Consider the following 25534-nt stretch of genomic DNA (forward strand, 5'->3'; position numbering starts at 1 on the left):
TGCATTTTCTCTGTTTCCCACTACAAGGCTTCACATTCAGATCTGGCTGTTGTCCACCGAGTCTCGCGTACGTGCAGTTCTCACTTGTCTGCAAATTCAACGTAGGCGTGCCCGTAGCCGCTCTATGCTTCAGAGTAATGACTATCTCTGCTTGAAATGCACCCGTGACATTTTGATTCTTGTTTTGTTCATTTTAGACAGTAGAGCTCGTGGATCAGTTGCTTCGGAAAGTGGATCCTGCCAAAGACAGGGAACTGTGGGTAAAAGAACACAAAACTGGAGATATCCGACCTGTGGACATGGAAATATAGACTGATCTATAGTTGTATGTGACGAGTCCACTGAATTAACCAGGCTAATGTTTATTTTTAGGGGTCAGAAGAGCATAGGGAAAAGGTTGTTCCACTACCAGACACCATGTAATTTATGCCTGTGCGGGCTCTCTGTTACATTTAGTCATTAAAACGGTCCTCATTGTGCTAAGCCTTAAGCACCAGACATTCCAGGGTGAAGAAACCAGATATGTGCTTCCCACCAGAGGTTCCCAATTGCACGCAGCTTCCAGAGGAAATTTGCTCTCTGAGTGCGCTGTTCTTCAGTGACTTTGTACTACATCCCTTGCATGACTATCTTTATACAGTATGTTAGAAAAACCATGCAGTGAGCCTCTGGCCAGCAAGTAGATAACTGTTTGAACATGATGCAGGAGGCAAGGAAATCCTGATCATGAATCCCAGGTCTGTTGCTGACTGCTTTCATGGCCATAGGCAAGTCAATTAACTTTTCTGGCTCCCTATCTATAAAACACACGTATCTCACAGCAGTGTTGTGCGAACACATTGATTTTATATGACAGTTTCCCACCATGGCAGTGAAGTGATGGCCCTTCTCCCAAAATCTATGGAGAAGACTCCTGTTCTTCCTGTTTTATACTCCCTCTCAGGGATACATAAACCCATTATCATCATGATTTCTGTTCCAGGCCAATCAATAAGGTTGAAAGTGTTACCATCACCATTATTTATCAGGAAAGACTTGATGTGCTATACCTACCTCATTAGCTGTCTGAGTGCCCTCAATGACAGAAGGAGGTTATATACCAAGGAATAAATGAGATATTCAAAACCTTTCCTGCTTATGCAAGATATTTTCTCACAATCTCCTTAAAGACAGTCACCTAACATATTATTTGAGATCCAGGTTTAAATTGCCCTTTGTTGTTCCTTCAGCTGAATATCACAGCCTTTGGGTATCTTTAATTACCAAATTTGTCCAGCTAAATTTTGAGGTTTATCTTCTTAGAGACTGATTTTCAAAGGTATCATGAATATGTGATGCTAGATTGCATTAAATGTAGATGTAGGTGCCCAGCACTTCTGCACCATCAGTCTTAACCTTAGGTTTTTTCTTTGTTACCCTTACTGCAAACTACCAAAAATTCAACACTGCTCTTGGCCCATAGTGTTACGTAGTTTGGAGACTGATTTTGAAAAGGTACTCGTTTTCTTCTGCTGTTACTTCTGATTGATTATTTGGTGTTGCTGTTAATATACTTTTCAGCATTTCGTACAATGCCAAGATTCTTAAGATTCTTGCTTTAGATCCAGCAGAAACCTTGATTCTCACCACTGTGGCCTTTACTCAGTGTTTACTGTGTTGTTATCTGCAGTTTCCCAAACCATACTGTTTCATTTGATTGACAGTTATGCTCCACTTGATCTCGTCGTTACCATCCTTTTTTCCCCAACACCAAAACTGCATCCTTCTTTTGTTCTACTACTATTCTAGGTTTTTGGTCACCAGCCTCAAAGTGCTGTAATTAGATCATTGAGAATTAATATTCTGCTTTACAAATACAAACTGAGACACAGAGAAGTCTTACCTGAAACACATTTTTAATATTACTGCAGTGATTATTTCTCTGGCGTGTTATTTCAAGCTGAATTCTGTTGCATTTTCCTGTTGCTCCCTTTTTCTCAACCATCTCTTTATCAGTATAGATTCATTCCTGTCTTGCAAATGCCTCCACAACCCACTTCTCTGCTGTGTCATGAACCTTTATAAATCTTTGCACATTGGCAGGTGCAATGCTGTGACCACTGTGTGCTCAGGATCACTGTTCCTGCCTGGTGTGACACCTCCTGTACTGCACTTCCACTGCACATGTCTGAATTTGCAACTACTGTTTTATTCTCTGTGTTGGAAGCATCTGGCACGCTGTTACATGAGTCTCTCCTAAGTTCCTGCAAAGATCATTCCAATACACATGAAACATGGTTTGCCTAAGCGTTGCATAGTCCTTGAGCTCAGTTAGAGTACATACGCTTCCCTAGACCCCGCTTCTGCTGCTCAACCAAGGAAGTTTCATGATGATCTTTTTCAGTCTTCCTACTGCTTCACTCTCTGTCCTATTAATTTTTTTTGCATACCAATGTATACTTTTCTTATCTCTACCATGCACTTTGGAGGACAGGCACTTTTTTTTTTTTTTTTAAACCACAGGTGCAGGGTGAGCTTTCAAAACTTCAATGGCCAAAAATAACTGGAGTACTTAAGAGCTGCATCTCAGGTCTACCCCTGTATTCTAAGCTGTATTGTAAATTAGAATGAGCAATCTTGACCACATTCTTGTTTTGATTGCAAAACCAGCTAGGTGTGCACTTTATACGGTATTCTCCTTAATAAATATCTGAAATAATCTGTTATCAATTATACTTTATCTTTCCTCTTTCTTCAAAAATGTTTGTTGTTTTATCTATTTTGGACTGGAAATACTGTCCATTAGCACAGGTTTCTCTGAGGACTGAAATGTATTTTGGTTCCTCTACCAAGGTGTATTTAAGCTGCTCTAAATTCTCAGTTGTGTTTTCTGGTAATTTTTTCCCCTTTGTTTTGTTTCCAAACAGTTTTCCTACTTCTAGTTTTTGGTCCATTCGAAATGTTGCAGGAATGTGTGAGCTGCACAGAACAATAATTCTCTTGATGGAGTCTGTATCTCTTTTTCACTTCAATAATCTGAGGAGAGCACTTGTACTGGACTGTTAATCTTTACCAGGGCCAGCAAACTCTCACGGGGTGCTGCTCTGCCACGGGTGAGATGCTTCCTCTACAAGACTTTCATCTGTAATCAGTGGAAGCGTTAGGGAAGTTTTACTGTTGCTTGTAGACAGTTTTCAGCTTATTTCCTGCAAAAGATGATATTCCCTTGTGATACGGCACTGCAGACAGTGGGATCAGTGTTACCTGGCTCATTTGCTTCTGTGGCTGATGGATCCTGGACAGTGTGATGCTTTACAAGTCAGGGAGTGCTGGAGCCTCTGTGCTTCCGAACGGACATCATCTTCAAAGAAGGTAGTGGCATGTTTGAAGGGAAGCATGGATGCCTGCCCTTGTATTTGTTCCTAACAAGGTAACTGGGAGTTTCAGCACTGCTCTATTCATCTTCCATTGAGTTGCAAAATGGCAGTTGAACCCATGCAATAATTCATCTTAAACAGCTTCTTCTCCAGAGCAAGATCAAGCTTCATGTTATGTTAAAATAGCTAGCATGTGAAAAGCATGATGATGCAGTGTAACTGATTAACAGGAATAGCAAAGCAAGTCTCTTGCCGCCATAGGTACTGAGCTTAAGGGTCATCTCATTTCGTCTGGCAGGTGGGCTCACACGCTTGATGCAAGTTTTTATTGTTTTAGTCACTACAGGTATCAGTCTATTTTTCTTGAGTGACAAAGCTGTCTTACATCTTCATACAGCTCTGTTGTCACAGAGCAGGTGGTGAGCTTTTGATTAGTACTGTTTGCTTTTACCTGAAGAGGTGCAATTAGTGGGAATTTGCCTCTGGTTCTTTTCTGGTAGCTTTGCTTGCCCAAGTCTTTGTTGAAGCTGCCTGTGTTTCAGGAGTCCTGCTGCTCCTGCGAAGCTCCCTCTTTGTCTAAGCAATGTTGTCACATACTGGTCTCATGCTGCCAAGCCTCTGGCTCCCTGGTGACCTGCTTCAGCCAGAGCCTTTTGCCCCTTTTGCTCAAGGGCTTGGAATCCGTTGGGTGTCCTGAATCCAGTGCCAGAGGTGGTGAGGTGCTTACCAGCTGTAACGTTAGCTGCCATACAGAATAAGAAAGTTCTATTCATCATCCATACCAGCCTACTTCTGGCATGGTTTACTCAATAGAGTCCTTGTTGGAAGTCTTTCTCTAAGGTATTCTTTCGTTCTGGATCCAGTGCTGTTGGCTGATTCCTGTTGCAGTTAATGAGTAGAAAGCCACGAGTCCCTTACCACGTGGGCCTGGTGCACTCTCTTCCCATCACTGGCGAGAGTCCAGTTGCTTTCATAGAGCAACATCCAAAATGGCCTAATTTTCAGATTTCCAATTTGCTCCAGCCTCACTCACGCCTGTAACTCACTTTTGTTCATCATTTCTATGAGCATCTTTTGAAAGACTTCAGTTGTTCCCTTATAGGAATGTTATTTCATTATTCGACATTGGGATTTTTAGCGATTGTTAAAATAGCGCAGTTAAAGTCATATGGAAATCCTATATACTTTTCCCCCTCTGCAGCCCTGCCTGCGTTGCTGTGGGGTAGCTGTGCTCCCCTTCCGTGTTGCACAGTTACAGTAAACACTAAAGTCATTCTTCCTTTCGTGCATAACAGGCAGCATGCAAACTTGTGCTCTGGTTCCCTTTACACTTTATGCATCTGTGCAGTTTTGTGCTGCAGAATTAACTGCTTTTTGTTTAACTGACAGCCCCATGCTGTAATGTCAGTGTGTGTAGCTGTCTTGTGACAGTGAACTGCATGCAGATCACCTTTTGGTTTTTTGTTGTTTGGTTTTTTTGCAAGCAGGAGTTTTCTGTAAAGCATTCACAGGAAACTTTACATTCACATGCTCAGTGGCAGTCATAATTTCTCAGACCTTCTCAGAACCTCTTTAAATTTGTCACTGTTGTTAATGTCATTATTTAAATATTTGCTGCAAGTTAGAGTGGTTATGTATAAATGTGCAGTCTTCTTTTCACCTGCTCTTTGGAAGTGCTCAGCACTGAGATTTCTTGGAACACAACGGGGACCATGTAGGTGATAAAAGACTTTGAAAATCAGGCTAACAAATAGAAATGCACAAGCCTCTTTTCTCCTTAGTCACTGAGTCCATGCATAAGGTAAACATTAAGAAATGAGAGCCTCAAATACTTAATGTATAAGACCTAGCTGCTATACGTGCAGTTCCCAGCAGCTCCACGAGTGACCCTGTGTCAGGCTGTGGTAGGAGTGCAGCTCAGCACATGGGCCTGCAGCTTACCTCCTGATGCAGCTGTAAAAACTCAAGTCCACAATTAAGTGGAAAGGTAGTTCTGCCCATCTATTTCTTTAGTCACACACACGGAGAAGAGCAGCACTGCTTTACCCAGGTGGGTTCTTCACTATCAAGCACCTTAAGAAATCCAGACCAGCACCTTGAAGGTCCCCCTGGAATGAGTAGATGTGAATTCTTGGTCTGATCGTTTGATTGTTTCCTTCAGAATTGAAAACATATTTACAATTTTATAGTAGCTAGTGTGCTCTTTTGCACTAGTGCAGTCTGGGTCTGTTCCCAGAGATAGCTGTCAGAGTCTGGTGTCCTGGAGGCAGTCCTGGTCACCCTAACATTTCTGCTTTGTGACAACTAGGTCTTCAAAAGACAGTGAAAAAGGCAGTTTTCAAAATAATGAGCTTTCCTGATCACAGACCTTTCTGGAAAGCCTGTAAGCTTTTTGCCGCTCAGTATGCGTTGAAATAGGAGAATGAGGTCCCAGAGGTTGCCAAAGCGTTGCTGTGAATGGTTCTTGCTGTGTGGGCACTCCTCCTGTGCTTGTACAGCAGTAGGGAACGGCTAACGGGTGTCCTGTCCTTTGCACAGCAGAGCTGTCCTGCATTTCACCAGAGGAGCCTGCTGGTCCATTGAACTCAGACAGCTGGGCAATAGTCACAGGCAGATTCAAAGTAAAACCCAGACACATAGGGCAGGAAAATACTTAGCTGCCCCAGTGGCATTTAAGCTTCTCAACATATGGCACTTGTGTCCCTCAGATCCTGACAGGTCCAGTAGCGGCCTCATCACTCTTCAATTCTACTTAGCACATGAAAATCAGTGATGAAACGTTCCCTTGTATCTATTGCTTGATACCAGGCACTGCAACTAGCACCTGGTCGTGCCAGTGGAAGACCAGTTGTGGCAGTGCCACGCTGATGACTACGGAATGGTTTTTGGTGGTTGGCAGCGCTGTGATGTCCTGTGCCCTTGTGTTGAACTGACTGTAAGTCAGGCGGGGACGTGTCCAGCCTGGTGCGCAGGTATTCTCCCGGAGCTTGGAGCAGCACACAGTCTTTCTGTTGCATAACGGTGATGAAGTATTTCCTATCAGCAAATCCTTGTCTTTTCCTGGGAAGCACTATTGTATAAATGATAATCATTACTTTGTCTTATAGTAGATCTTATTAATATAAATGTGCATCTTTCTTATTTTTTCCTCTGCATTGTTACTGTAGTCAACCCTCCATCACTGAGATACATAAGTTTTCAGGATCTTTTCTTTAATTTTGAATTTTCATTTCTCCTTAATGTGCTGACCAAACTTCATGCTTTTGGGTATTTTCTGAGAGTGGTAAGTGCACGCTTTTTGGAGGGGTTATTTTGGTTTTTGTTTTGGATTTTTCTTATTAGCCACCGGGTTTGGAAGTGCAATGACTCTTTCTTGTGCTAGTCACATTTTTTTTTTATTTTTTTTTCTTCCTGGACATATTTTCTGAAGGGACCAACACATAGCACAATTTGACTTAAATTTCTAATCCCATGTATTCCTCAAGGCAGAAACCTTTCGTGCCTAATGATGCATCTCACTCTAAGAATTGTACATGGACAAAATCTTTCCTAGACCAATAAAAAATACGTCTTAGGTTAACTGCATAATAATTACAGAAAAAAATAAATTTGAAACATTCAAATTTAATTCCCTCAACTTACATTAAGTTAAACTATTTCAGGTGCATCATAAGAGACAAACTCAGTGGATATTGAGAACAAAAGCTTTTCAGCTGCCGTATTCAGGTTCAGTGAATGAACAAGACTTTAATTTTGAATATATGCAGTCTTTCAGGGCTACTGATTTAACGAGTAACTGAGTAATGGCTTGTATCAGAACCCTACTAAAATTCTGCTAGTAGTTCCCCTTGAAGTGCCTCTTTAAATTGTATCTGCTACAAACATATAAAATACACAGATTCACCCTACAAATTTCCAAAACTCAGGAGCAGCCAGTATGCACAGATCTATGCAGGATTCTCAACCCTCCTTCCTTGCTCTGCACTGCGCACTCATTTAGGACATCCACATATCCAGTAGACCTGCCTTTGTCTCACTGATCATTTACTGTCCAGCACAGTCATCCTAAATTCTCAGTGCTGAAAATGGAGTAGGAAATGTTAGACTTAAAAGCAACTGCATTGAAGGAGCGTTGGTATCCTAATCTTCTGACACATCCTTCAGTATAGTGGTGTCAGTAGAATAAGCAGGGAATTCTGCATAAAAATAGTTGAGTAAGTGGCATTTGGGGCCTAAATAGGCCTTTATTCTGTAAAATAAAAAAACCCTTGACTCTTTTTTTAAAGCAGTTGCTGAGAAGAATTTTTTTGGTACTGGAAGTTCTAAAGCTTAATAGTGATTCTGGGGATCTCACATCTGCATGACCTGACAATCTTAGTCATTTGAATTTGGGAACGCTTGACCTGAAATTCTGTGTTCCTTTGGAGTTTTTTGATGTGATGGCTGAGATTTTCAGAATGACCTAAGGAATTTGGATGTCCATTTACCACTCTTACTCCAAGAGGTCAAAAACACTCTTTAGGGACAGCAACCTGTATCCACTATAAGAAAAGCAGGTACTAGTATTGGACAATTATTTTCTCTTCCTCCTTAGAAGGTTTCCTTTCTTTCAGCACCCCAAGACAGTGTGAGAAATCCACCAAACAGTTCTGCAGACATTCTAACAGCAGGGATTCAAAGGTGGGGCAGATCAACAGTCATACACTAAACTAGAGTTTTCTACTAAAATAAAGTTGCTTGTTTGGTCCTTTTTGTGTAACTTTTGCTAAATACTTCTAAATTTCTAGGAAAGTTGTCTTTTGCCAGTACTAATGACTTATTTTTAAAGATGTGTAACCAAACTTTTATAACTTTCCATAAATTTTGGCTGAATAGACCCCTTAAATAGTTTATATATCATACAGCCTCTGGGTAACTAGTAATTCTTGGATCATTGTGCAAATTATACTATGGCTTTTGTTCCATAAGGATACATGAAGGAATCACTTACTGAACTTAAGAAGTTGAAAGCAGAAAATATTTAAGGGGCAGATCTTCAGCTTGGGTAAACTGGCAGAGTTCAGTGGAAGCTACTCTATGTCAGCTGTGGATCTTCTCCTTCAGTGTTGAAGGCATTTCCTATACATAATTTTTCTGTCTTACTGTAAAACAATTTCATATGGTTAAACTGTATTTTCCTATATTGTTCCGCAAGTTTATATGCACCACAGTGCTCATCTCATCTCCTGTAAAATAAACTGTACAGAGACACATTGAGCATGGAATTGTCTTTACCCAGTTGCTTTTTCTCCTACTGAAGCCACACGCCTTTTGAATGCAGTATCATCACAGAATACCTGGGGTGCCATATGCACATGTACTGCTTTGTTGATACCAGCTTAATGGAGTTTGAATTTGCAATCACATCACTTGGGTGTAAAGTACTTGTACTTCTTCTTTTCAAGTCTTTGCATGATATTCAGATGAATACAGTCCCCAAAATTTTAATTTGTATTAGGAAATCAACTTAAGAAACACCTGCAGTTAAGAGGTTTTGTTTCTTAAGCAAGCAGGCAAGCTGACCGTGATCAGTTTGAAAGCAGTTGCCGTGAAATGGGCATGCTTTAAATGATCTGTAAAAGTCTTCTACACCTGGTCAGACCTTTACCTGCAAGTTCCACGTGCATCTTGAAGCTTAGTTGAAGAGAAAACACTGTTGTGAAATGTTGTTGTTAATAAATTGTTCTACTTTGAATATTTGAGTTAGCATGCATGCTGGCAGGTTTTCTGGCAAAGTCAAAGTCATCCTTGCCAAAACCCTGTCTAATCCAACAACTGTCTTCAAGAGTGACCAGCATGGGATACTGCTATAGCAGCAGAACTCAGAGCAAGCAGATGTTGCAGTTCTGCAGAACACAAGCCCACCTTCCCAGCAATGTGTGACTCTGGGACCTTGGAAGTAATGGCATTATCCACGCATCTCATAAACCTCAGTGGAGCTTTCTTCTAAGAATTTGTTGGGTTTTGACCTCATATAAAAATTTAATTTCTGCAACCACCTGCAGAATGGCATCCCGCAGCTCCGCAGTGTGTTTGTACACTGATGTGGTAAGTAGTTGCAGAGGTGTGCGTTCTCTTCACAGAGAAGGAGAAGAAAGGTATGACATTGAAAAAGTTCCAGGTATAAGCTTGGTTTTCACAGCAGAGTCTTTGCACCTTGCCCAAAGTAGCCTAAATAAAACTCAGAATGCTGTTTAAGATGTTAGTGCATGGTATAGACCAGCTTGGTGAATACTTACAATTCTCCACATACTGTGGTACGTTTAACTGCAACTTGCCAGCAAAAAGCATTTTCAGTTGTAGAGGACTTTGATACAACTTTGAAACCCAAGATGGGGAGTTATACTGTACAAGCCGTGACACTTGCTCTGCTGGTGTAGTGCCAATGCTCAGAAAAACGTAATGGTGAAAAGACCAGAGCGGGTGGTGGAAGTAGCAGGATGGCAGCCTCGCAGACTGCGACATTTAGTTGTAAATGACAGGAGGTTTTACCCCATTCTTCACAGGAATATCTGTGCTAGGCTTTTGAAATCAAAATAATTAAAAAATCAGTTTGGATTCCACTGTGCAATTAAGCCTTTGACCCTCTCACATTCCTCAGAAGTGGAAAGCAAGCTGCAGGGCATCAGTGAAGAGATTTGATTTCAGACCAGTTTTAGGACTAAGAAATATACGTGATTTGTGCCTCAAGATGTTATCTAACACTGCAGAAATTCCTGCTAATTATAAATAAAAGTATGTCAATACAGCCTGCATCTTCTTCTGTTTCCCTGATCAGCAATATGATCCTGAAATCTCCAGATAAATACAAGTTTTCTGTATGCTGAACTGCACAGTATGTGGGGAGTATCCTAACTTTATTGCAAGTATTAAGTATAAGTGTAAATTAGAGCTATGTGCACACCATAGGATTGGATCGGATCCCATTTTGCTCGGGATGTTTGGGATGCCCATTTGCTGTTCCTCACAGCACCTGCACTGCATTTATGCTGGGTTCCCCCTACCTTTGGGGGTGGAATAACTAAGTCTTGCTGAAGGCAGAATTTGGAAGCGATTCAGTGGTTAAAGAGAGCAAAGAACTGCTGTGAGAGGTAGGCTCTTGATTGCACACTGCAAAATGGTGCTGCAGCCCTGCCTGACAAGCTTTGGTCCCCACACGCTCTTACCCTGCGTGCTCTGATGCAGCTCCAGCTTCAGAGAAGAGCTGCAGTAGACTGCTGCGGAGTGTTGTGAAGGAATACCACATCCCCAAGCAGCAGAACAAACTTAGAATTCCTCCCACCTGAGGAGGGAGTGGGACATGTTGGAGTGGATTTGCGTGAATCATTTGAATGCAGTTTTGAGCAGTGTTTTTGGAAGTAAATGGCTGTGATGAATTACTGCTTTGCTTTTCAATGCTGAAGCCGTTGAAAAGCCCTGGCAGAGTGCAGCCCTACTTGCTGTCAGGGTGGGTGGGAGGTGGTGTAGATTCCTTGGCTCTTTTGAAAAGCCGTGCTTTTTTGAGAAGGGCACTCATTACTGGTCACCCCCCTTAGAAACAGTCATTCAGACTGCTCAGTGGTGGGAGAGGTGCTGCTCTAGAAATGCTTTGGACAAGGTGCAGCTGTGAAGAGTGGTTCAGGCATACACAAAACACCATCTTGCCTGTGTTGCTGTTCCTGGGCACATGCCACAGGCAGGACGGATATAGCCCCTTCCCAAGTCCCTTAATAGATTCTGAACTGATGGCCCCATCAACAGAAGACGACCCTACAGGAACCTGGGGAAAACATGAGCTGACCCCTGCGATTCAGAGAAAAATGTTTTAACCAGCGTAGGTTTTGTTTGTGACAGTCCCGAAACCTGAAGTGAATGCAGACTGCCCTGTGTCAAACGGCACCCAGCCGCCTTGGCCAGACCCTCTCTGGCTGTTCGGCAAGAGAACTGTTGCCACAGGGACACCCCACTTCAGCACTCCAAGTACATAGGCACGTAATCAGGTGGCGATGGCTGAATGAGGGCTTTATACAGAGTATTTCAGGACTAGATACCTGCTTTGTTGGCTGCAGATACCACCCTGCATTTGTCTTACGCTGTTGAAGCTAAGTGTGCACTTTTGATACTGTATACTATATTTCAATCAATGATTTGGGACTGTCACGCAACTTGTGGAAAAATGCAGCATTTCAGGCATACCTGTTCAGAGTTAAGACTGTGTACTCTGCAGTGAACTCGTATGCAATAAAAGACTCATCAATTGATTTGAGTAAAATCTTGTATTTATTTATTTATTATTTCAGATGGGGACTTCCTGCAACCAGCATACATTGTAGGTGAATGTTTATTACAGCTGGTGAGCCTGGAAAGCCTTGTAACCTGTTGACCCTTTTAACACAAAACAAGTGCTTTGTTACCTAAGATGAAATGTTTGTGTAGATCTACTTTGCAAAATGGCATTTCTACAAGTTTTTCTTAGATGCTCACTCATACTGTCCCACAGTTCCCAAACAATAAAGCCTCGGGAGTGTCCAGAGCCCCTGTTCCTGCTGTCATAAAAGCAGAGTTAGTCTTTTACCAACAGTAGCCTGCTGTACCTAACAGGCAGACAGCATCACCCTATGGTGCTTATATAGGTGTGGACTGTGAAGAGTGTCATTCATTGCAGTGCCCAGTAATTATTTCCTCCTTTGAAGGAAGTGCCCTCCAGTCCTTCATGAGGTGTACCTTTTTCGTACCTCACACCTGATAAAAACCCAGTATAGTCAGTAGGTTAGTAAAACTTAACAGAGTCCATGGAATACTTAATTAACTGTTTCCTGTTTGTAAAGAGAAAACCTTGTATCAGTCTTGTGTTCAGCAAATGAACACTTCTTCCCATGTTCACAGTTTGGGGTTTTGTACCAGGGCTTATGTCCAAGAAGCTAAAGGGTAATTTTAAATTGTCACTCGTAACTCATTTGAAGTCCAAGGGTGTGAAGCTTTCCTCTCAACAGCCTTCTATATCTTTTCCCAGCCTGTTATTTTCAAGTGTACCTGCCTGTATTTCTCTTTTTTTTTTTTTTTTTTTTGTACCCTGCAGTTGTGGGTCCCTCTCCCTCACTTGAAGTTGAAACAAGCCAAGAAAGCTCTTTTCTTCACAAATCCCTCCTGCTAGAAGCATTTAAATTCACACACACACACACACAAAAACACCACCCAAGGTAATTCGTCAAACTGCAAATTCTTATGCTGAGGATGTCAGAAGTTTGTGTAACTAAAATGGGTTTAGGCTATTGGGAGAAAGGTTTTACTCCAAGCACTGCTGGAGCCAGACATTCAGCCTCTGGTGGCAGAAGGTCCTGCAGCTATAGGGGCTATGATAGGAGTTTGAGGGAGGCAGTGCCAGGTGTGCACTGGCAGTGCCAGTGTCTGTCCGTGCACTCTTCCTGGGCTGTATGAGGATTTCACCACTGGAGACAGGATACAAAGCAGCAAAAATGTGAGTTTCAAGGATGTGTCAAAGGTCCTAATAGGCTCAGATTTTTGTTGTTAAAACAGGACATGTCCCAGCAAGCCCCTGCGCTCTTCTGCCCAAGGGTGAGCTCGGCACTTTGGTTCTGAGCACCTGCATTTATACCTGATCCGTGCTGATTTGGTTTACACTGGAGATCTGTTCAGACTGAGAGGCTCCAGCTCTATTCTGGTTACAGACAAGAAACACACCAGGAGCTTGATAAAGCATAGTTAAAAGACCAGTCATCGAGACAAATAGAGAAACAAGCAATCTAATCAGTGGCGTGATTAAATGTCACAATTTTAAAAAAAATCTGCTAAAAATAGCACTGAAAATGAATCTACAAGTTCTCCTGAACACAGGGTAAACTGCTTCTAGGTGTTTCTTTTTAAAATGCAGGAGATGATGTTATGTCAGGCATAGCTTTTCCATTTTTCTCTTTAAGCAACTTGCTGCCTGAGGATAAACCCCAGGGTTATTTGCCAGTGCCCTTTCGCCCTCCTGCAGTTCAAAACTGTTTCTGTGTCTCACAATGCATTTTTTGGAGTGCATGTTTCAGTCTTTTACACCAGATGTCAGTGTGCCTCCCTTTTTGCCTTAGAGGGCTTCAGACTAGGATGTCTTTAGAGAACTGCAGCTGTGTCAGTTGAAAATTGCAAGGTGTGTTACCAGGACCAGTGATGGACAATGTGCAGACACAGACCTAACAGCACAGAAATACATCATCTTGGCCACAAATATGAAAGCCACCTACTTTTAAAAATCTGGCTTTATTGCCATAGTTGACTTATTCTTGCTCATTGTCAGTCTACAGTGCCTCAATGAATCCCACAAGGAAAGAGATGACAGGCCATGCCCTGTGATGTGCCATGTGGCACCTTTCTAACTGCATTGTTTTCTTCGTATATGGCCTTGATGTATGGTCAGCAGAGGACACTACCATATCTCTAGCTGCATTACATACCTTACTTCAAGCATTACTGCTTAACCCTAATCTGAAATCTTTGAGTATATTTCAGGGAAAAGCCTTGTACTTAAAGCATTCTTCTAAGGCAGACCAGTGGTGATGCAGCACAAGTTGCCTTGTTCAAGGAGTAGGGCATAACTTGCAGCTAAAAAGACATGATGCTGAAACTATATGCCAGAGGGAGCTACAATCTTGGAAGCACCAAGGCACCCAGCATCTCCACCTCCCAGGTGGATAACTGGGTGCCAAGTTCGGAAAGGCACCACATAATCCTCTACTGGGCAGTTCTTTTCCCTGGTATCACCCTACTGTAGTTGTTTCTTATATCTTCTAATGTTTCACATATAACCATCACAAATAGTCCTGTTTCCTGATTAAAAATGTGCTGAGCAATGGTATCAGGAAGCAGCAAGAGGCAGGGTTACTCCATGAAGGTGGAACAAACTGGAGCTAAGTGACTACAGCACAGGCAGAGCCATCACTGACCAGAGGCACAGGTCTGAAAAGTGTGGAAAAAGCGGAGTGCTGGTGATGGGGTGCACTGGCATCCTAAGACAAGGTGAGGTGATGAACCAGGTTCATCCATGGAATTTTGTCAGGAGGAACAGGAGACGAGGCAGACACAGGACTAGGAGACAAGCCTACAACAAAGGCTGAGGTCCATCCAAGAGGCAAAGCTGGAGATCGCTGCACATAGAACATAGTTTAGACACCTACAACATAGCTCAGGCCTGAACTTAAATGGTTCTTTTGGAACTATGGGCAGAGGGTATGGGTCAGGCTGGTGAGGGCAGTTAAGTCATACTGGTGCACTTAGGGGCCTGACAGACAGTGATCTGTTGGATCTGTCTGCATCCATGTTGACCATTGTACAAACACAAGAAGAGACAATTCTGCTTTGCAGGGCTTACAATGGACAGAGAACCAGGCTGCAGGTCAGAGATGCTCATAGTGATTTGCACTGCTCATGGAAGGATTCACACAAGACCACTGAATAGGAGTAGTCATAACTACTTTTGTGAGTCAAATGAAGAAGTTAAACTTATTCTACAAGCTGAATGGGCTGAAAGTGTTTTTGAACCCTCACAGGGCATTGTGACGTATGTCCTTCATGAGGCCCTTAAAAGCGAAGCTATGTGCAAAGTTGAAACTATTGGTTTAACTTAGCTTTTGTAATCTTTTCTGGTTTGCTACATAGGTGCCAACTAACATTCCTCTCACATGGTTTCATGAAATACAATGGCAATTTCTGAACTGATGGTCAAGACAAAATGGCCCAAGGAATGCTTTTTGCAGACCTTACATTGAACTAACCCCCCCCCCCCCAAGTGAAGTTTCAGCAGTTAGGATCCTCATTCTTGACTCAAACCACAGAAATACTAATGTCACATTTCTTACTCAAAGAATCTTGCTTGTATAAATTACTGTCTTGGTCCTTATACAAATGAAAAAAAATTACAAACATGCACTAGTGAAGTATTTATTGTAGGGCCAAACAGTCCAGCCTCACTGGTTAATGCTGCCTGCTCTGATTGCACTGTTTTTTCACAAGTCCCTAAAAGTAGAGGATGAGAACATCTAGCTCTGATTTTATTTTGACTTCTCGTTTTATAAAGTAGAAAACCAAACACTCAGTCTCCTGGAGCTACAGCATAAGTTGTAGTCTTTTTATTTCCAGAGCTATGATTTTTTTTTTTCCCTAGACTTAGCAAATATTTTAAGATTGTATCATTTGTCTCTGCTTGTTTGCTCAAAGAGACTAGGACTCTCTTTTTACATCAGCTGCTCAGACATCTTTAAGCTGACTTCTCCAACATTGTGACAATCATGGCACTCTGCTCATGGGTCCAGGCTTCAGGACCCTTTCACTTTCTGGCAGGTCTATTTAAAAGGGAGAAAAGTTGCTGGATGGTGCTGTGGTTAATGTGGAAACCTGGGAGTCAAGTCAGGACACTCTCTTAGCACTGCTCACAATTCTCAGGATTCTTTCATGTTTGCTCACATTATCATTCAAATGCCTGCAAATGTGTTACAGTTGTATGTGTTACGCTTTGGGACCCTCGTGATCCTTGCTCAGGGACTCTCTTCCTCAACAGTTGCAGTGTTGTATTTAAACAGCACTTGACAGATTATTTTCTTTCTCCCATGAGCTGATTTTGAAACTGATACAAACTTCCCATAACATTATGTGGAAAACAGCTGCACAGCACAGTGATGTACAATATGAAGCATCTCCTTCTGCTGCCTACTAATTTGCACCTCTCGAGGTTAATCTGTTGTCTTAGTTCTTGCATGGGAAGAGACAGCTACTTGCCTTCTATAGTCAACCTATGACCTGACAGCTCACTGTCATGTTCCTTCCCTCCTGCCCCAATCATGCGTTGTTCAGGGTGAGCAGTTCTGATTCCAAAATCCTCCTTCTATGTGCCTGACCTAGCTCTGCTTTGTCCTCTCCAGGTGGGACGGACATAACTACACAAGGTATTTAAGATGCAGGCCCACTGAGAATAACATAATGCTGAGTGGCTATTTCTTTCCTAATGATCCATAGCACTTTTTTATTTGTGTTGCTTTTTCTCCTGATAGTTCCTGTGCTCTGCAATTCTTTGCCTCAGAGTTAATAGGAACTAGCTAACAACTATAAGAATATAGTGTTTTGAATTTCTTGCATAAAAATTGTTCTGCAATGCTTATAGATGCTGTTATCAAAACCAGTAACATTGAAATATGGAGAAAGATCTGTATATTCTAAAATCTTAAGACAAGCATAACTTCTACTGACTTGGTACAGGAAAGTAGGCCTAGAGAAGCAGTTTTGGCCCAAGGCAGTAGTAAAAGCAAGGTGGTTACAACAGAGAAGTAAGATACTAATTCCCCTCTACCATCCATGTGTAAAGCTATCAGAGAAGTGTTGACCCTAGGCAATGGGTCCAGCACAATGATGCTCTTGTCAGAGTAAATGCTCTCCTTGCACAGATATTGCCTCTGCTGGTTTTGGCTTGTACTTTTTTTAAACATCACACCTACCTGTTGCTCACCAACAAAGACATCACTCCACCTTACTCTCTGAGCTACCCTTGGCCACAGGCAATAATTTCTTCACCCTTTCTTCAGGCCGCTCAGTTCCTGCCTCAACTGTACACATATACATACATTATACCCCTCTGTCTCATTTGTCTCATTTCAGAGTCAACCCCTTAACTTCCCACAACTCTGCCTCCAGTAAATGATTCTCCTTTTGACCTCCCTATTTCTTCCTGCTTTCTCTCCTACCGTGCATCACTTAGTGTCATCCAATGGCATCTTCTCATCCAGCCCCCTCACCAGCCACTTCTTCTGACACCTGAATTGCTGATGCAATTCATGATGATTATTCCCTGAGTTCCTTCAGCTGTCATCTCCCTCTCCATTCTGCACCCTTTCTCTCTAAAGACTCTGTCTGGTTTGTTATCCTGCAACATCCATTCTTGTTCCTGGGACAGTTCAATTCCATAAATCCTCTCCACTAATCTACTTTCTTCATTTCCACCAGACTTCTTCAGCCTTATCTGCAACTGCTGCTGTTTCTATGCTGGCTTTCACTCCAGCCCATACAGAACTCCACCTCTTTGTACAGAGCTGCACCAGCAGCCCCAGGCAGAACAGCATTCTTTCCTGGACACCTCAGGTGCTGGGGATCTCCATGTTTAATATGCTCCAGGGGGCATAATATTCTGACCATACCCAAGTTACCAGATAAATGGACAGACAGACAGATAAATATATAAACAGACAGATCAGTTAATGATTGATCAATTGATCTCCTGATACCTTTTTCAAATAAATTTCAATAAAATTCACCCATCTCCTTCCCTGATTTCCTGTCTTTCCTGCTTCCTTCCTCTGTCACACTGAATTCTTCTCTCCCCAAAGGAGTGGAGATTTTTCTTTTGCTTGTTTTTCATTTGTTCTCTTCCACTCTGCCTGGCATTGCCTCACCTCAACTCCATTCTTGCTACCTCCTCTCTGTTACTTTGTCTCTCTGCTTTCTTCTGCTCTCTACTGCTTCCAAATGTCACATGCCTGAAAAACAAAAAAAGGAAAAAAAAAGACCTACACCCCAAAGCTGCCTCACTCATTCTTCTTCACATGGAGCTCCAGCCTCTTTCTTCCAGCCATGAACTAAAACATAATGATGGTTACAATACCAGAATCTTATTTCCTGCTCACCCCCAGACCTCTGTCTCTCCTATGGATTTTACCTGGACCTCATCTTTGCTCTGTGCTGGTTTTTTCTTCTACCTGGAAGCTGCTAACTGCCTGTTTCTTGATCACAACTGGTCTTGGTCTCTTGTGGTTCTATGCGATCTCTGTTCACTGCCTTAGATTTAGTCTCTCATCTGTTGTATCTCTGTTTTTCTCTGTCAGCCTTCACAGGTTCCTCTTCCTCCTTATCTCCTTCATTCTACAATTTCTTCTACTCAGACTGGTTCGGTTTTACATTTTATTAGTGGCTTATCCCCTATCTCTTTCTTCCATTCATTAGGCAACTTCTTGCATAACTCACTGTCACATTAATACAGAAAAGTCTTGACAATGTAGCTGTACCTTCTAGACCCATGCTACTACTCACAACGCTGTCTTTGCACACATCTCATTCCTCATCCCGTTCACTCAAGAGCTTCATCTGTCCTGTACTTTTACAGCTCAACAGGTTGCTCTGTGGTTTGCAGGGGTAGTGGACCACATCTGAGCTTCTTGCTACTTGCCCCACACACCTGATTGTCCCAGGAGGATAATCAAGAGATGCTGGTTTAGGTTGCAAGGATCCCTGTACTGCAAAAGATGATGACAAGAAAGGGCCTCCCACAGGTTACAAAGGCTGCCTCATATTGAGGGTTGATGTGCTGTACCACATCCTAGGTCCTTGGCATTCAGGCCTCTCCAGACTGGGGTCTCCGGGCCTCTCCAGACCCCAAGACTGGGGTCTTGGCTGGACAACACCATGACTTCCTTCCAACTCAGAGTCCAGAGCTTCTTTCTGCTTAAACGAGTGTATGGGGAGTTGACTGATGTATGGCCAGGTGTGACCTTAGAATCATAAAATAATTTAAGTTGGAAAAGATCCTTAAGATCATTGAGTCTGACTGTAAACCTAACACTACCAAGCCCACCACTAAACCATGTCCCTAAGCACCATATCTACACATCTTAAAAATACCTCCAGGGACAGTGACTTAATCACTTCCTGACACAGTCTTTTCCAATGCTGGATAACCATTTCACTGAAGAAATTTTTCCCTAATATCCAACCTAAACCTCCCCTGATGCAACCTGAGGCCATTTCCTCTTGTCCTGTCGCTTGTTACTTAGGAGAAGAGACCAACAACCTCCTTTCAGGTAGCTGTAGATTTCCCCTCAGCCTCCTTTTCTCCAGACTAAACCACTCTAGTTCCCTCAGCCACTCCTCATAAGACGTCGTCTCCAGACCCTTCACCAGCTTCGTTGCCCTTCTCTGGACACACCCCAGCACCTCAATGTCCTTCTTGTACTGAGGGATCCAAAACTGAACACAGTATTCGAGGTGTGGCCTCACCAGAGCCAAGTACAGGGGCACGATCACTTCCCCAGTCCTGCTGGCCACACTATTCCTGATACAAACCAGGATGCTATTGGCCTTCTTGGCCACCTGGGCACACTGCTGGCTCATATTCAGCCAGCTACCAACCGATACCCCCAGGCCCTTTTCCGCCACGCAGCTTCTCAGCCACTCTTCCCCAAGCCTGTAACATTGCACGAGATTGTTGTGACCCAAGTGCAGGACCCAGAACTTAGCATTGAACCTCATACAATTGACCTCAGCCCATCGATTCAGCCTGTGCAGATCCCTCTGTAGAGCCTTCCTACCCTCAAGCAGATCAACACTCCTGCCCAACTTGGTGTTGTCTGCCAACTTACTGAGGGTGCACTCAATCCCCTCGTCCGGATCATTGATAAAGATATTAAAGAGAACTGCCCCCAGTACTGCACCTCAGGGAACACCACTTGAGACTGACCGCCAATTGGATGTAACTCCATTCACCACAAGTCTTTGGGCCTGGCCATCCAGCCAGTTTTTTACCCAGCAAAGCGTATGCCCATCCAAGCCTTGAGCAGTCAGTTTCTCCAGGGGAATGCTGTGGGAAACGGTGTCAAAGGCTTTACAAAAGTCCAGGTAGACAACATCCACAACCTTTCCGTCATCCACTAAGCGGGTCACCTTGTCATAGAAGGAGATCTGCTTAGTCAAGCAGGATCTGCCTTTCATGAGCCCATGTTGACTGGGCCTGATCGCCTGGTTGTCCTGTACATGCCACATGATGGTGCTCAAGATGATCTGCTCCATAACATTCCCCGGCACCGAGGTCAGACTGACAGGCCTGTAGTTCCCCAGATCCTCCTGCTGGCCCTTCTTGTGGATGGGCATCACATTGGCTAACCTCCAGTCAACTAGGACCTCCCCAGTTAGTCAGGTTAGCTGATAAATGATGGAAAGTGGCTTGGTGAGCACTTCTGCCAGCTCCCTCAGTACCGTCGGGTGGATCTCATCCTTGATAAACCTAGTGCTCTCCAGACTCTTCAGGAGTCTGCACACCTCTGCAGGTTCATGCACTGCTTCCAAACGTTGACCTAGGTGTCCTGGAGCCAGCCAACAGAATTCTGGCACTATGCACAGGCATGTGCCTGAGCAGTTCTTAACTCACAGTATGGCATAAGAGATGCTTTCAGCCAACTGGGCTTCAAAGCACAGAGTGCCCTTCCGGTGCACAAGTTGGCCTTTGGACTGGAGAGCGGGCGAGGTGGGAAGCAACATCTCTGACAGTGAGTTTCTGTGAGCAACTACAGTGCAACTTAATGTGTTGACTAAAAAGAGAATTAAGGCAGTTACTCTTTGTGATTTTTTTCTGTTGTGGAATTTTGAGTTCAGTGATACTCAAATGTCTGAAAAAATGGGGAAAATCCTTTAGGGTACACAACTCCTCAGTGTTCCTACCCATCCTATACAGCTGTTCTAGGGATCAGAGCTGAGTCCTGCTTTGCAGTGTTCAGAGCATGCAGCTGCCAATAGAGCTGCAGAGACACCTCAGATTTTTGTCTATCATCTCCCTCAAAGTTTAAAGTTTTAGGTACATTATTTATTCCTTATAAGGTACAAATAAAGACTTGTGCTATGTCTTTCCTGCTGCCTTACTGCTCCTCACAGCTGTAACTCTGAACCATTACCAACCCACCACCCCTTTCCTGCCTTTAAGGATGCTGCTGGAAGAATGCTAATACAAATGCATCAAACCACCTAAAGCAGAGTACAGGTCTGGAAATAAGATTTAAAGAAAAAAAAAAAATCAAAATCAAAGTATTATATTTTAACCTGTCTTTGGACTTTTATATTTTTTATCTGAATCTTTGACACTTTGGATTTAAGTAATAAACAGTAATGATGACCCTGTTATTCCCTTGCTTTGAACAAGCAGTCATTACTGTCACCTTTGTTTCATAAAGGGGAAGCACATGGAGCTGACATGACTTTTCCAAAGTTACCCAGCAAGGTAGAAGTCATCGTGTGTAAAATTTAAACATCCTGAGTCCCAGTCCTCTGTTCATTGTGTCCATAAAATTCAAATATGAATGTGCTTAAACCACATACTGGCAGCTTTAAGTGGAAATGCCATTTGCATCCTCTCACCCCTAAACTCTGGCTACCTGCCAGAGGTGGCACTGTGAGACAAAGGAGGCAGGAAAAAGCTGAAGAATTAGCCCTAGTGCATTTATTTTTTGTTTGTTTGGGTTTTTTTGTTGTTGCTTTCTTTAGTTCTTCTATTTGGTGTTTAACACCCTCCTTGTGAAGCCTCACTGCCTGCCTGAAGAGAGGACTCTGAAGTAGGGCAGACTGCAATCCCAAAGCATTACACAGAGCCAGACCAAAGCACCAGCCCTTAAACACAAAGGAAGGGAGGAAGCCAGGAGCGAGCGCTTGGTCAGCCTCATCATCTCTGCTGATGATGTGGCCCGTGTGGTGGCTGTGGTTAAGGGGTACACATCATGTGGAGTCAGCTCTTCACATCCAAACAGGTCCAAACTCCCTGCAAATTGTGCCATTTTTCTGGCAATTGTATGGTCCTCCAAGCAGGGAAACTGTGACACTGTGAGGAAAGGACCCATTTGGAACATAGTAAAATCAAACAGGATTTTGGCATTTGAGTAGACAGGCATGGCATGCTGGGTAGACAGGACTCTCCGTGAGCCCCAGAGGGACTCAGATACACACATGGAAGAGGGAAGCCTGTGGGAGAGGGTGAACAGCCCATGACTGCTGCTCAGCAGTGTCTGCAGAGATGCTGCTGGGCTTGAAGTCAGAGCTGACTCCAGAGAAGGCAAAGAAAGAAGCTGAACAGCAAACAGGGACAGCAGTGAGAATTTGGCTGTGATGAGTGAAAATAATCATTACAATGTGATGAACATAATAGACAAGGAAACTGCCCCTTTGAGGCCTGGTTATGTGGCAGCTTCAATTTAATTTCCTGGAGATAATTGCAATAACATAGTTTACAAACAGCTGCTTCTCACTGTAGTTCTGTGTGGCTCCGGGAATGACTGCAAAGATACCTAAACATAACATATCTAGTGCAGCAGAAGGTTTGTGATACTTGGAATGGCAGGCTGAAAAGGAATAATAAAAAATCCAGAATTGTGGTTGCAATGAAAGCTGAAAAAGAATATGTCAGTAAAATATTTTTGAATTTTAAAAAAAAAGAAAATCTAATGTCATTAAGAATTTTACAGATCACAGAGTTCCTCTTACTGGGAGGATGTCTCCTCTTACTGAGACTGATGGGAAAAAGTAAGAAAATTCCTAAAGCAAATGAAAGGAAGAAGCTGTATCCTGAAAGTTCCTACAAAGTTGAGGCATGTATGCAGCCTGCCTAACAACCTGGTACCCTGACCAAATAATAAGCCAATTTAGCAATGGCAGATGGGAATGGTGAGGTTGCTAGTATAGTGAGAAGTACTATGGGAGACCCAAAGATGGTGAGAGCTGGTGAACTGAGGACATCACAAGTCCCTGAATGCAGCTTCTGCCATCAGGCTGTTGTAGAAGTGCCAGTAGAGAAGCTTTGAGTGTTGCAACAGGGACTGCCAGCAACATCAGATGCTGGTGCTAGAGGGATATCAGAGAGTGGAGCAAGGGACAACAGGCTGCTGAACTTGACCTGTAGTCAAGTGGAAGTGGTTTGCTCTACTGTGCAGGTGAAGAAGCTGACATCAGTCTGGGGTGAGGGGATTGTGCCCAGGAAGTTGTGGCCTACTGTCTTCTGAGGAGGTATGTTATGGTTTGGCATTTCTTCTCCTGCTGCTCTGTGTCCCACACACTCTAGGTTGTCTTCAATTTGCACTGAAGACTGAGCACTCACAAAGATCAAGACTGCTGAAGAAGGTACATGCCTGGACTTCTCTTCCTCCAGTTCTGATATTGTGGTGGGTTGACCCTGGCTGGGGGCTAGATGCCCACCAGAGCCGCTCTATCACTCCCCTCTGTCCTGGTTCTGGCAGGGATAGAGTTAATTTCACAAATAGCCAGGACAGGTGACCCAAGCTGGCCGGGGGGCTATTCCATACCATGTGAAGTCATGCTCACCATAAAAGGGGGCTAGTTGGGTAGGGGAGGGGAGGCGCAGTTTCGGGAAGGGCTGAGTGTCTGGTCGTTCGGTCGGTCGTTGGTTCGCTAAATTGTTCTCTATTATCACCATTGTTAATATTAGTTATCAGCACTGTTGTTGATTGTTTTTTTCCCTCTCCCTTGTTGTCCCAGTAAACTGCCCTTATCCCAACCCTCGAGGCTTTTTGCCATTGTTTTTTCTCATTCTCCTCCCCGTCCCGCTGGGGAAGGAGTGAGTGAGCGGCCGCGTGGCGCTCAGCTGCCGGCTGGGCCTAAACCACGTCACCCTCCTTCACTAGACAGGGGAGAAAAAGTACAATGAAAAGCTTATAGGTCAAGATAAGGACAGGGAGAGATCACTCACTAGTTATCGTTACGAGCAAAACAGACCGAACTTAGAGAAGGAATTCATCTAATTTATTACTAAGCAAAAGAGAGTAGAGGAATGAGAAATAAAATGAAATCTTAAAACACCTCCCCCCACCCCTCCCATCTTCCTGGGCTCAACTTACTCCCGGCTTCAACCTCCGCCCCCCTCAGCGGCACAGTGGGACGGGGAGTGGGGGTTACGGTCAGTTCATCACGCGGTGTTTCTGCTGCTTCTTCATCCTCAGCGGGAGGACTCCTCTCATCGTTCCCCTGCTCCAACATGGAGTCCCTCTCACGGGAGAAAGTCCTTCACCAACTTCTCCAACGTGAGTCTCTTCCATGGAGTGCAGACCTTCAGGAGCAAACTGCTCCAGCGTGGGTCCCCCATGGGGTCACAAGTCCTGCCAGCAAACCTGCTCTGGCATGGGCTCCTCTCTCCACGGGTCCACAGGTCCTGCCAGGAGATTGCTCCAGCGTGGGCTTCCCACGGGGTCACAGCCTCCTTCAGGTGCCTCCACCTGCTCCGGCATGGGGGCCTCCACAGGCTGCAGGTGGAATCTCTACACCTCCTCATCCTTCCTCCACGGGCTGCAGGGGGACAGCCTGCTTCACCATGGTCTTCACCATAGGCTGCAGGGGGATCTCTGCTCCGGTGCCTGGAACACCTCCTGCCCCTCCTTCTGCACTGACCTTGGTGTCTGCAGATGTTCTTACATCTTCTCACTCCTCTCTCCGGCTGCAAAAAACTCTCTCTGTTTTTTTTTTTTCCTTCTTAAATATGTTATCACAGAGGCGCTGATTGGCTTGGCCTTGGCCAGCAGCAGGTTCATCTTGGAGCCAGCTGGCATTGGCTCTATCAGACACAGGGGAAGCTTCTAGCAGCTTCTCACAGAAGCCACCCCTGTAGCCCCCCCCCCCCCGCTACCAAAACCTTGCCACGCAAACCCAACACAGGTATCAGATGCATGTGTATGGGAAGTCCAAATAGACCCAGAGGCACAGCATCACCTTTTCATCTCCGGTACTTGAGGTTGGAGGTGTAGGGATACCATTACCGTGCCATAGTTTGGTCAGTAGATAAGATAGACCTACACCCATCCCAACCTCAACATGCTAGAGGGAAGATGACTGTAGTTTAAGAACAAGTTGTCATAGGCTCCTTTGTTTATCCATTTTATGTGTTAAAAAAAAAAAAAAAAAAGGTTCTTATATTAATTTGTGTTTGCACTGGAACAAAACAGAACATTAGTGCGGGAGTGTCTCCTAGACATCTGACCTTCCCAAATTTCTGTTTTTCATAGGATTCAGTGAGGTAGCACATGTGTGACTCTTCGCCTTACTTCATTTCTATTGGGAAGTGAGCACATCAAACGACAGAACGGGCACATCTTTCTTAATCTACTGGATTTATTCCATATTTTAAAAAATATAAACCAGCATTATTGATTCCAACACATAACTGACAGAGAGCTCTCAAGACTGGAGTGTTTGTGCTTTAGTATTTGAGCCTTTGAGGCACAGACCCTGGTATGTAGAAGCAATATATTTAAACAAAGAATGTAAGTACACATTTATAATTAGCATATAGTTGACATCTCTGGCCATAGAAGGAGCCACTGTGTCTGGAAGGTTATGCTTTATGTGTAGTAAAGCATAAA

At 43.6% G+C, this 25534-nt stretch overlaps 1 protein-coding gene across 7 annotated transcripts in view; it reads left to right on the forward strand.

Moving 5' to 3' along the window:
• The window catches only part of GAS7 (growth arrest specific 7), a 105251-nt gene extending 96161 nt beyond the window's left edge, over window positions 1-9090 (forward strand). For all 7 annotated transcript variants that reach the window (XM_075771034.1, XM_075771031.1, XM_075771030.1 and 4 more), the window contains one exon: window positions 198-9090. In XM_075771034.1, the coding sequence (XP_075627149.1) occupies window positions 198-311 (114 nt within the window). In that variant the 3' untranslated portion in view covers window positions 312-9090. The remainder of the gene's footprint in view (window positions 1-197) is intronic.
• The last annotated feature ends 16444 nt before the right edge of the window (window positions 9091-25534 follow it).

This window comes from Balearica regulorum, chromosome 18 (genome assembly GCF_011004875.1).
Source record: "Balearica regulorum gibbericeps isolate bBalReg1 chromosome 18, bBalReg1.pri, whole genome shotgun sequence".
Lineage (NCBI taxonomy): Eukaryota > Metazoa > Chordata > Aves > Gruiformes > Gruidae > Balearica > Balearica regulorum.